Raw genomic sequence first — 13,346 nt, 5'->3', positions numbered from 1 at the left:
TTCAGCTCAGGTTATGATCCCAGGGTCCTGGGATCGAGCCCCACATCGGGCTCCCTGCTTGGCGGGAGGCCTGCTTCTCCCTCTCCCCCTCCCCCTGCTTGTGTTCCCTCTCTCGCTGTGTCTCTCTCTGTCAAATAAATAAATAAAATCTTTAAAAAAAACAAACAAAAAAACCCCACAACTTATAATTTACCAAAACTGTATGTCAGTGAGGCTTATGATCTCTATTTTTTCGTTTTCTTTTCCTTCTCTTTTTAGATGAGAATCTATTTAGTTTTTCATGCTAATATAACTAATGTTTCACCATTGACCCCTGATTGCTGTTATGTTTCTCATAGTATTAATGAAACCGTGTGAGATACGTAAAGCTCTGTATTAATTCAGTGGCGTTTTATTTTCTAGGTGTTAATCCAGTAAGTGTGGACGTTAATTCTATGCTTTGTCCTGCACCTGCCCTGAATAAAGTTGGAGAGTAAGTACTTCATTAAAAACATTTTAAAAACATGTTAGCTACAAATCATTAGGAAATGGTGACAAATATACATTAATTATTTTACTGCCTCTTTTTTTTTTTTTTGATGTACAGAGTGAATATGAAATAGTAAGCTCTAGGCAAACCACTCTGATTAGTACTATAACTATACATAATATACTCTTAGTAGGTTGAAAATGCTAACATCTGCTTTATCTTGTTTCTTAAATATTGATTAAAAGGCCCTATAAATATTTATCTGGATGGGTATGAGAACTATTGCTAGAGCCCTTTAAAAAATCAGAGCTACAATCATTATTTCAAACTTTAGAGTATTACATTTACACATGCACATACACACATATACACACACGTGAGTTCCAAAGTGAGATTTTGATTAATTCCTATGGTATTTAAATATCAGTATTAAAGAGCAGAAGGAACATGGCTCAATAAGGCATACCTTGGACTAGAAAATATTCGTGCTTTTATTTGTATCCAGGTCCTGTTAACATCTATTTTGTCATGATCTTTGGTATGGCAATAAACCATAATGATGGCTGGTTAAAAAAAGGGATATTTAGTTTGGAAGAAGAGCTTTTATTTAAATCACCTCAACACAGATAATTTCACTAGTAATTTAGTTTTTCCATTTGTGATTTTTTTTTACCCTCTCTATTTTTTTTTTTTTTTTTAAAGATTTTATTTATTTATTTGACAGAGAGACAGCGAGAAAGGGAACACAAGCAGGGGGAGTGGGAGAGGGAGAAGCAGGCTTCCCGTGGAGCAGGGAGCCCGATGCGGGGCTCGATCCCAGGACCTGGAATCATGACCTGAGCCGAAGGCAGACGCTTAACGACTGAGCCACCCAGGCGCCCCTACCCTCTCTATTATGAAGGAAATGATTGGAGACAGTTCAGATATTCCTTAGCCCAATAGTAGGGGATACAATATGTTTAGAATACTACATAAGATACAGGATTACTTTATATTGATCTCGCATATAGAGCAGAGGAATATAAAATATACAAGGTTCATTAGCTTCTCCTGGTTTTTCTGCTTCTGTCCTCGGCAGGAGTGACCCTGTTAAGACAGGTCATTTATGTCACCCCTCCACTTAAAATCCTCGATATTTTCCACTCAGCGTGAAAAATCTAAATATTGCAATGTTCTACGAGGTTCTATAGGATCTGGCCCCCCTCTCTCCATCTTCCTTTGCCCCTTCTGTTATGGTCACACTGGTCTCTCCGCTGTTCCTTAACCATGTTGACACTTTTCCACTCATTGTTCCCTCTGCTTGAAATGCCCTTCTCCTCATTCACTCGCACCTTCTTCAAGCCTTGTTCAAATATCACCTTCTTGGGAAATGCTTCCTGGTCACCCTATTTAATCAATACAGTCTTCCCCCTCTTAAGTTTGGCACTCCCTCTTCCCTTGTCTTTCATGGTTAATTTTTTTCTCCCATGCATTTATTTGTTTGTTCTTATGTCTCCTTTCCTGCTAGGATAGATTTTGTTCTGTTTCTTCTCTGCCTGTAACACCTAACACAATGCTTGACAGACAACAGATTCATAAACGTTTGTTAGATGAGAGGATGTATGCATTTTTCTCAAGTATTTTGAATTACTAGTTATCTAAAAAGCAAAAAGAATACCTTTGATTCCTGGGCGGGTGGGGGGGGGGGGGCAGGGGCTTATATCAGGTAGGAGAAAAATGGCCAGAATCTTATTGGGAGACATGCCATTTAAGAGAACAGAAAACTATCTTGGCTTTTTAATAGCAGTGAGTGGTTAAGGAAGACAGTTTACTTTCCTCTCCAGAGTAGCTATAAAATGCAGTATGCCTGTTCTATCCCAGACACTAAATTTGTTTTCTCTAGACTTTGCCTTTTGGCACTCTCCTTTTGAAGAGACTACTGTAGAAACTGCTGATATTCTTCAGTGATTTGTAGACTGGCTAAATACCCAGGGGATGTCATTTTAAAAAATCATGTAGAGCATAATAAATATGAGACATGAGAAGTCATCATTTGTTTGGCTTTTGACATTAATAATTCACCTATAAGCGAACTGAGAATTTGGTGGGAAGGAGATCTGTCTAAAATAATTATTTTTGGTTTCTTTCTTTCTTCTTTCTTTCTTTCTTTCTTTCTTTCTTTCTTTCAGTACATGATACCACTGAGGCAAAGCATGAGGTTTTATTTGTTACTGTGTTGGGCATTTGGGGACATCCTCATTCTTCTTCTAAGTATGTTGCAAGTAATTTGGACCTTTCCTTTGCCTTGACTTTTCTTCAGATACTTTTGTAGGTGATGAGCTCTCTTATGAGATTGGATTAAAATCAACACAATGGAAACAGTTTAGCCTTGTAAGGTGACTGATGCTTAATATGTTTGCCTAATTAGCTTTTGGCTAAGGATTCAAACCCATTAAGTAGCTAGTTAGTCTATGTTTCAAATAAACACATCTGGCCCAACAATGAATGAAGATTTTTCCTGTGTGAGGGTGACAGATGTGGTGATGGTCCCCCCGTTCTCTCACTTAAATAATTAACAACACCCCGGTGCAGTAACCCTACATAGACAGGCTCAAAGCCAGATGCATAGTCTCAGAGCTGTATCTGTGGACACGTGCCTTATCTCATTAGCCTGCTCTATCAGTTCCTTTCTCATCTTTATGTGACTTCCTGAATTCCATTTGGTTTGAGGATTAATCTTTTAGAAACCTAAAGGCTCGTGAATTTTAGTTTGTAAGAGGGTTAACATGAATTTGCTTTATTTGGGGAGATGGGGACAAAGAATCTAGCAGTGGAGCTAGGACCATAGGTTTGCATTTGGAAATTGATCTTGTGAAGTAAACAAAGGTTAAAGCTATCTGGGCAAATCTTATCCAGGTGTATCATTGGTTAGCATTCTTGCAATGGGTCTTTGAAGTACTTTCTTTGAGAGACATCTCTGTTTAATCAAATTTCTTTATTTGATATAGATTTCCAGATTGAGATGGATGGATTCTTTTTTTTTTTTTAGGCTTTTATTTATTTATTTGAGAGAGAGCAGGAGAAAGAGTGTGTGGGGGAGAGAGAGAGAGAGAGAGAGAGAGATAGCATGGGCAGGGGGAGGGGAGTGGCAGAGAGAGAGGGAGAAGCAGAACTCCCCCAACTGAGGAGGGAGCCCAATGTGGGCTTGCTCAGAGGACCCTGGGATCATGACCTGAGCTGAAGGCAGCCGCTTAACCCACTGAGCCACCCAGGCGCCTCTGAGTTGGATGGATTCTTAGCACTTAAACAGGAAGAATGTAAAGGTGGTAGTAAGGAGGTTGTTCTTTTGTATTTCTTTCATTGGACACAATTTAATTTTAAAATGTCATATGATTAAACAAATTATCTCACCTTGAAAAATCTGTAGATTGTTTGGGAGTTTATTTCTGCCAGTGGCTCATTTGTACCAAAATGTCTTAAGTTTGAATAGGAAGGACTCTGTGAAGTTCCTTGAATCCTTCCCCCATGCAAGGCATTCGCCTCATGGTGTAATGTGCAGGTGTCACTGGTCCTTGCAGTATGGGCTTATCCTCTGACCCTTGTTTAGTGAGACATCAACAATAGCACAGCTGCTCTGCCATAGTTGAGATCTCAAACCTGTAATTTGGCAAGAAGAACAGAGCAAATTGGGTAAATATACATAAACACATTGTGAAGAAAGAAAAACAGAACAGAATGAACCAGAGCCTTATCCTACAGCTTGTTTGATAGAGATGATTTAAGGAGGCATATGGTATAGTTAAATGTGCTTTCAAAAACATTGGCCAGAATCTTCTGGCAAATATGAAATAAATATCTAAATCAGATGAAACTGATAGTATTAGTTCTCTTAAAAGGCAGTGTGGGAAGACACTTGACAGAGTGTTTTGAGTAAGAAGTGGTGGGACATTAGTGCATGTGGAAAATTTTAAGCATGTGATAGTGAAGGATCATTCAAATGAATGGTGTGGCAGACCTGGGGTTAGAGCCTGACTTGGTAATAGAATCTTGTTCTTTTCTTCAACGTTGTTATTTTTTTAATACAATTATTTTGCCTGGAATAAAATTGATTCATTCCACTTGTCTTTCTCGGTTGGACAAATTCTGCCTTTTGCACAGCTTCTCACATGAACACTTCTTTTCAAAAGTGTTTATATGTATGTGCATACAATCCCTAATAACATTATTTTAGTAGCAGGTGATATAACAACACCTTATTCTCTCTTCTGTTCCTAATGAGGAATGAGACTTGATTTATTTATTTTTGTCATGGATACTAGGACATTAGTTATATCTTTACTTTGAATGTAAACATTAGAATCTTAGTGAGATCTAATCTAATCTAAACCTTAGTAAGGCTGAGGACTGTTTCTTTATTTCTGTACCCCCCACCTCAATGTTAGAACCATTTATCTTTTCTTTCATGTGGTGTATTGCTTGCTTTTTTTCTTTCTTTCTTTCTTTTTTCTTTCTTTTTTTCTTTCTTTCTTTCTTTAAGATTTTATTTATTTATTTGACAGAGAGAGAGAGCATAAGCAGGGGGAAGGGCCGAGGGAGAGGGAGAAGCAGGTTCTCCACTGAGCAGGGAGCCTGATGTGGGGCTCTATCCCAGGACCCTGAGATCATGGCCTGAGCTGCAGGCTCAATTGACTGAGCCACCCAGGCACCCCTATTGCTTTCTGATTATATCCATAAATGTGATCAGTTCACCTAATCTGTTTTGCATCTCCATCCTAAGTATTATATTTAGTTCTGGAAATTATCTTTTAAGAGGAAGAACAATTAATTCGAATACATCGAGGGGTGGCCAAAAAGATGTTGCCAAGTATGGAAATGTTAAATAGGGTGAAATATAAAATACTGAAAAACATATGGTTCAGGTGTGACACATCAGCTGTCTTCAAACATCAGCTCTGTCATGTGAAAGACAGATTTGACTTATTCTTTATTGTTCCAAGGAAAGGAGAAGGAAAGAGTGGAAGGTAAAGGGAAGCACATTTCAGTTCAATGTAAGGAAGATCTTTCTAACAATTATTTAGAGAGTGTTTTGGTAACCAGGAGTGTTCAAAGAGGGATAGATATACGATGAGATAGAGGATATCCTTAAATGTGTATTTAAATCCTCTTATATACTGCTTCTAAGTGTTATCAGTTTTTTTGCTATTACTAGAGCATTTGACATTTTTGGATGAAAGGCACTAAAAATTGAGTGATTATTTCCAAGTATATTTTCATTATTTTATTAAAATATGCAAAAACAGCTAAAAAGGGGTTATTTTCGGTGTAATACTGAAAACAACTTACAATACAACTTTAGGTGTGATGGGCAGCACATCTCTGAATACAGCTTTTTTTTTCCCTTCTGAAATCTAGCAGTCTTCATATATATTAGTTTACACATATATTGAAATATCTCAAAAATTATTTTATTTAGGAATCCTTTAACCACTTTAAAGAAAATATCCTTAGACAAAACACTAATTTACATATATACTCATCACTCGAAGTTGAATCTTTAAACTCTTCACAAATATGAAGACTTAAAAGTAATTTTTAAAACGGTCTGCAGAGTATTTAATAGTAGCACTTGATTTCAAAATACCTTAAGTCACTGCAGTTCTAACAACTTTTTGAGTAGTTGCCAGCTGAATTTTCAGTATGTGCAAATTGGAGGTAAATTATTTATTACTTCTAACAAATGTCTTTCACAATTTTATTTAATTTTTTCATCTTTGTTAATGGATCATAAAATGGCAGTCTTATTGGATATGCATTAAGTCAATAGTAAATGAATACTTTGCAAATAGGCTACTGTGGATTGAAATGTCAACCATATTTCATGGTGTATGAAATTTCTTAGTTTAGAGTAGCTCTGATATACGGCACTGAGCTATTCTGTTTTGGAACTCTCCTACGTCTTTAAACACTAAATAAACTCACTGTGACCATTAGGACTTACGGAATTTTATTTACTTAATTATATATCACGATACTATTTAGTAATTTTTTTGTGTGGAATGAATTTAGTTTTATCACTGTTGAGTACCAATTGACATTGAAATGCACTTAAAGCAATCTTTTTGTTATGGTAAGTTGTTTAGGTTTCTTCTATCCTACCTTTTTTTTTTTTAACGTGAGCTCTAGGCCCAACATGGGGCTTGAACTCAGGACCCTGAGATCAAGAGTCACATGCTCTAGGAACTGAGCCAGCCAGGCACCCCTCTCCTACTTTGAAAAAATATTATAAGGATGGAATAAAGATTGGATTAAGATATTTGTAAGCAATTCTAAACAATGTAGAACCAATTAACAGAAAAGGATGTTGGTAGTTGTCAGTTCTCAGCCTTCTTCTCTTCCCTGACCACCTCTGCATTATGCACTGTGGGCCAGTCCTGTCTCAGAAGTTTTCCCTTTGTCTTTCATGATTTATATTCTCACTTCCCCTGGCTGTTTCTTCTCAGGCTCCTCTTCTTACAGTCTGTTAACTCAATTATCACTTTGTAAATTGCCTGATTTGGGATTCCTGGGATTCCTGACCATAAATGCATCTTCTCTAAGGCTTCCTTTTCCTTATGATGAGTTCCAAATGTCCAGACAAGATCTTTTCCTTAGCTCTAAACCCACTATCCAAAAGTCCACTATCCAAATGTCTGCTGACTCATCTGGATTTTTCATGGGCACATTCAACTTGAAGTTCCCAAGTTAAACTTACGTACTTCTGTTCAAACTCACTCCTTCTCCTGTGTTTCCTATGCAACTCACTTCACAGCAAGACAGAAACTTTGGTCATCTTTAACGATTTCCTTCCTCCTTACCTTGTACATCCAATTAATGTCCAATCATTTTTATTCTAACTCCTTTATAACTCCCAATTTTCATTTTCACACCACCCTTATTGCCACTATTTCAGTTCAATTAGACTTTGGTTCTTATTTGAAATACACCAGGACATTCGTAATTGGTCTTTCTACTGTAGAATTTACTCTTCCAATCTATGCTCTACCCTGTAAAAAGAAGGATATTTGTAAAACACAGTTATGACAGTATTTCTACATAGTTGAAAAACTCTAAAGACTGATTCTAAATGTCTAAAAGATTGCATCCTGGGTTTTTCATAATCCTTCCCTACTCAGGCCGTATAATCTCAGTCTCACATTCTTTGTTGCTGCCATATTGAATGATTTTAGTTCCTTGACTATTCTGTGCCTTTCTTACCTTCCAACCTATCAAATAGCGCTCCTTCCTCTTGGATCGCTTTCTAATCTCTTTTCCTCATCTCCTGATCATTCTTTAGGATTCATCTTTGAGTGACTTCCTGCAGGAAACCTTGGTTGATGTCCCCATGGCAAAGCTGAACCGGTAGTGTCTCCCACAACTGGGTCCCCTAGTACCCCTGTGCTTACACCTGTTTTAGATACTATCACACTCTATTGCAATTGTTTATGTGGCTCCCTTTCATTTACGTTTTAATACTGTGTTTTATTTGTTACTGCAACCCTGTTACCAAGCACATCCTAGCTTGGTCTATTGTAGGCAATTTACAAATATTTGTTTAATTAACTAATAATAGAATGATTGAGTGAGCGAATGAACTTATTGGCAAACATTTATAAACCAATTTAGAGTGCAGTTTTAGGTTTGAGGTGTAAGCACACAGCCCAACATACCTATGATGTTGGGTTTAATCAGATGATGTTTTGTAACAGGAAGAAAATAGCACTGAAAAGTTTTTTTCCACCAGCCTGCATGATGTTTATATACTAGGCAGGTACTGAACAGTTTATCTCTCTATATTTGTATATAGCAGTGAGTAGAATGAAGTTCTTGAAGCCAAAAAGTGTTAGGTAATTATTTAATTGCTGTTGTATATTCATCTGTATTATCTGTGTTATTTTTTAGCTTGGGTCTAAAAGATTTTATATAAAAAGTACCTTGTTACTCTAAATAATGTTAGAAAAATAGTCACGTGTTACAATAATGTGAGAATACCTGCTGTGTTCCAGCCACTGTGTTGGATATTTTATGTTTATTATTCTATTAAGCTCTCCTCCCCCAGACAACTCTGAAATAGGTAAAATTATCCCCATTTTACAGATTGAGGGATGCAAGATTGAGAGTGAAGTGACTAGGCTTCAAACCCAGGACTCCTGATTCCTCAACTCCTGGGCTAGATCCTTCCCCATTTATAATTTTAATTGATTCTTAGGATAAATAAAAATGAACTCTCCCAGACGTCTGGGTGGCTCATTCGGTTAAGCGTCTGCCTTCGGCTCAGGTCATGATCCCGGGGTCCTGGGATCGAGTCCCACGTTGGGCTCCTGGCTCAGCAGGGAGTGTGCTTCTCCCTCTTCCTCTGCCCCTTCCCCTGCCCGTGCTCTCTCTCTTTCTGACAAATAAATAAATAAAATCTTTTTAAAAAATGAACTGTCCCCTCACTTCTCACTTCTGTATGGAATTATGTAAAACCAACATGAGTTTCATATATTTTTTTAATCCATAATAAAGTCTCTGTAACTGAGAGTGTGGGTTCTATTGTTAGTAATACACTAACCAGAAATAGGGGTTATATAGGAATGAGCAATCCATAGGTACTAACAGAACTGACATGAAATATGACAGAAAACATTAAATACATATATCGGAGTTTTGGGGTAACGAGAAAGGTCGGGGTATTAGGTTTCGGTTAGAGGGCAGGGTGGCTTTATCAGTCTGTGTGCCAGCAAAGGAGTAGCATAAGGTTGGGCAAAGGTATCATTCATGGCAGTGCCAGTATCGTACCGATAATTTCAAAAATGTTTTTCTAAAGAAACAACAACATTTAAAAGCAGAAGTAACTTTAATAGCATATTTTTCATGTTCTCTTAGTATTTAGCAAATGACATTCTAGTTAACCATGAGCAATGTATGAGTATAGCAGAAACTTGGAGGAGTGTTACTCCGCTCTGGCCGATGAGAGAAATTTAAATGTCAGACCCTAATGTATTTATCAAGGATTAAGGAAGTATGAGGTAGAAGTAAAAGCACTTTGACTACAGAGTCAGAGAAGTTCAGTGTTTGGGCAGGGTACCTTTGTAAGCTTGGGTTTCTTCACTTGGAAAGTGGAGAAGATGCTGCTGCCCAGCTCAGTGGGTCTCTGTGCAGGTTAAATGAGAAGATGAGCGCGGTGTGTCTGGCTCACAGGAGGGACTCGAGAAATGCCATCGTTGTCAACTGTTGTTGAGGGCTGTGCTCTGCTCTCAAGAAGGGGAAGATCATATTGTTTCAGTTGAGTCCACATGTCAAAAGAATCATCTCCATATCTGTGGAGACTTAACTCAGTTTTATGTGACACTAGCCACATTGTACTAGACTGAGATTTGGGGATAGTGCACGGTTGTTTTGGTTGCCTATGAGATCTCATCAACATGTATTTCTACTACAGGAAAGGGTGAATTTCTTGTAAGATATAGCTTCTGTTCTTATTCCATTTGGATACACATTAAAATCTTTTTTTTTTTCCTTTTTCTCAGTCTGGAAGCATTAAAGTTTTTAATGTTTCCTTCATTAATTAGAGAGCAGCTTTATTTCTGGTGAATTCTAAGCACCACATTATAAACAACTTCAGTCTTATCTACTGAACCCACTAAATTGAATCAGTAATTTACTTGCAACAGTCATATATTATTGTGAATTAGATCATCTTACCCCAAACTAAAACCATGCCTACCATGTGGTATGCTTTCTGGTACGTGTTTTAAAATAGAGGAATTGGAAACTAGGAGAGATTATTTTTGGATTCAACTATGCTTCGTCTTCAAAAAAAATAAAACAAAACAAGGCACTCATTCCTGCAGAATAAGCAACTGGGTTGAAGTTTTCTTTCTTAAATAAGCCGCTTGGCGTTCTGTGGGGAACTAGTTCAAAAGTTCAAACAAGTTGATGTAAACATCATAAGTTCTCATTCATTTCTGGAGATAGCTGAACTTTTTTTTTTTAAACAAAATATTTTGGAGGGAATAATTTACAAGACATATTTTTAATAGGAGTATTCCTGAATTTTGAAGAAGAGTTCAGCTCCAAGTTTGCTAGGAGTATCTTTCCTAATAGCTCTGTTCCTGTATGAATCCAAACTAAATATCGCATTGAGAAAAGAAACACATTAAGGACTTTGATTTCAACAAGCCTGTATGGTCTGATGGGAAGACTTCAAAATCAGTTAGAACCCTACCTAGCTTTACCACTTTTGGCAAGGCAATTAGCATTTCTGGGCCTTCTGTACCCCATCTGCACAACTGTGAAACTACTGCTTACTTTAAGGGGTGTTATGAGGATTAAAGGAGAGAATGTCCATAAAATGCTGAGGGTGGTGTCTGGCACAGGGCAGGGACTAAATAATATTTCTCATCTCTCCTCTCTGGCATCATAATTGAAAATTTTACCGGTGGTTTGAGATTGCTTCTCTTTTATCATAACTCTCTGTAACTAGTAGTATTTGGCTTTCAATTCAAGGGATAGAGGAAGAAATCTCTTTTTTTTTATGTTTTATTTATTTATTCATGAGAGTCAGAGAGAGAGAGAGAAGCAGAGGCAGAGGGAGAAGCAGGCTCCCCGCTTAGCAGGGAGCCCAATGTGGGGCTCGATCCCAGGACCCCGGGATCATGACCTGAGCCGAAGGCAGATGCTTAATCATCTGAGCCACCCAGGCGCCCCAAGAAGAAATCTTCTAAATATAACAAAATATTACTAATCAGAGTAATTAGTAATTTACTAATTCAGTAATTCATTAATAGCTAAAAGTTTTTAGCTATTAATTCTTGGAATTTAGAATGTTTTATGAGAATGGGAGTATGGCACTGTATAGAAGCTAGATTACCAAAATGTTACCTACCACTTTCTGCTTTAATGAGTGGATACCTTTCAAATGTTGGCACACTGATTATTATAGGATAATATACTGTGTAGGGCGCCTGGGTGGCTCAGTTGGTTAAGCGACTGCCTTCGGCTCAGGTCATGATCCCGGGGTCCTGGGATCGAGTCCCACATCGGGCTCCCGGCTCAGCGGGGAGCCTGCTTCTCCCTCTGACCCTCTCCCCTCTCATGCTGTTTCTCTCTCTCTCTCTCTCAAATAAATAAATAAAATCTTTAAAAAAAAAAAATAATAATATACTGTGTAAACTATTTTGGAAAACAGCTGTTTTCTTAATATTTAAAAATCTTATCATTTTTTTGCCCTTTTGATATCTTGTTAGAGCTTTTTTTTTTTTTTTATTCTTGTTAGAGCTATTTAATAAATAAGTTACCAGGGGTGCCCTGGTGGCTCAGTCAGTTAAGCATCCAGACTCTTGGCTTCGGCTCAGGTCACGATCTCAGGGTCGTAAGATCGAGCCCCGCATTGGGCTCAGTGCTGGGCATGGAGACTGCTTAAGATTCTTTCTCTCTCCTTCTCCCTCTGCTTCTCCTCCAAAGCTTTGTGCGCACTTGTTCTCTCTCTCTCTCTCTCTCTCAAAAATAAAAATAAAAAATAAAAAAAAGTTACCAACTCCTGGCTGACTTATCCCAAATAATTAATTACTAGAATCTGAATTAATGAAATTTTAATTATTAGTGTCTTATAATTTAAAATCATTTTTCCAAAATAAGAGCTGTATTGTAACTCTGATGTGTCTTAGCCATGAAAAAAAATTATCCTTTCTCTACCTTTGTCAAGATATTTTAATGTCCTGGGACCATCTACAACAAATACCTACAAGTAAATTGAATTAGGTTTTTCTTCAGTTTATTTCTCTTGTATTATTTTCTTTATATTTTACCTTTGAATGGTTTATTATTTCCAATTTTTTATTCTTAATAGTCTTATGATGATAGTAATATCTGAAGATAGGTAAAATAAGCTAAATAGGATCTAAGGGTTTTTTTTTTCTTCTTTTTAGGTTTTTGTGAAAACAGTCTCAGCATGTCTCTTAAGGAATTTTTTTTTTTTTTTTAAGATTTTTTTTTTTATTTATTTGACAGAGAGAGAGATAGCGAGAGCAGGAACACAAGCAGGGGGAGTGGGAGAGGGAGAAGCAGGCTTCCCGCCAAGCAGGGAGCCCGATGTGGGACTCGATCCCGGGACCCCGGGATCATGACCTGAGCCGAAGGCAGACGCTTAACGACTGAGCCACCCAGGCGCCCTCTTAAGGAATTTTTTAATGTTCCTATTTATGTTAATACTTCTTCAGGAACAAATTAGATCATTTAAGGAATTTGCCTCTGGTTAATAAGTAAGGACTGGACCAAAGGAAGAAAGAAAAAAGCTGGAATAACTGATCAAAAGTAGATTTTCTTGATGGTTTTGAATTATATAAGGAAATAAAAATCTCCCACAATCCTCTGGTTTTTAATTTGTTTTTCATTATTATTTTTTTTTTTTCATTTTCTTTCAGAACTCTTGATGTTTCAGTGAGCTTTAATGGAGGAAAATCTGTCATCTCGAGCTCATTAATAGTCACAGCCACAAATTGTGTAAGTAAAAAGTTTGCATAAAGTTATTTTTTGAAAATGATTCCATCCAGAAATAATTATGGATTGTCAGTGTTGTTGCATGCTATAATAAGGAAGATGCAAACAGTGACACTGGAGACTACCACAAGGAAAACTCTATATAGAATTTATTTTAAATTGTTTCTTTTTTTTAAGAGATTTTAAAAAGAGATTAAAAAGAGATTTTAAGATAGTATAATCATTAAAATGAGATTAAAAATCATTAAATAAGAGATTTTAAGATAGTATAAATTTTTTTTGATATTTATAAAATTCAAAAGTCATATTTAAAATCAAAATAAGGTAGGAGAATGATTTTCAATGAAGCAATTTCCTTGAAACATTAAATATCAAAATG

The 13,346-nt window shown here is 36.9% G+C and overlaps 1 protein-coding gene across 3 annotated transcripts in view; it reads left to right on the top strand.

Moving 5' to 3' along the window:
* ANTXR2 (ANTXR cell adhesion molecule 2) overlaps positions 1–13,346 on the top strand; it is a 149,574-nt gene that overhangs the window by 40,661 nt on the left and 95,567 nt on the right. For all 3 annotated transcript variants that reach the window (XM_036069401.2, XM_078068826.1, XM_078068825.1), the window contains 2 exons: positions 403–472; positions 12,892–12,970. In XM_036069401.2, coding sequence (XP_035925294.1) covers positions 403–472; positions 12,892–12,970 — 149 coding nt within the window. The remainder of the gene's footprint in view (positions 1–402; positions 473–12,891; positions 12,971–13,346) is intronic.

Source organism: Halichoerus grypus, chromosome 3 (genome assembly GCF_964656455.1).
Source record: "Halichoerus grypus chromosome 3, mHalGry1.hap1.1, whole genome shotgun sequence".
NCBI classification, from domain to species: Eukaryota; Metazoa; Chordata; class Mammalia; order Carnivora; family Phocidae; genus Halichoerus; species Halichoerus grypus.
Note: the sequence above shows the minus strand (reverse complement) of the source record. Positions and strands in the feature narration are given on the sequence as shown.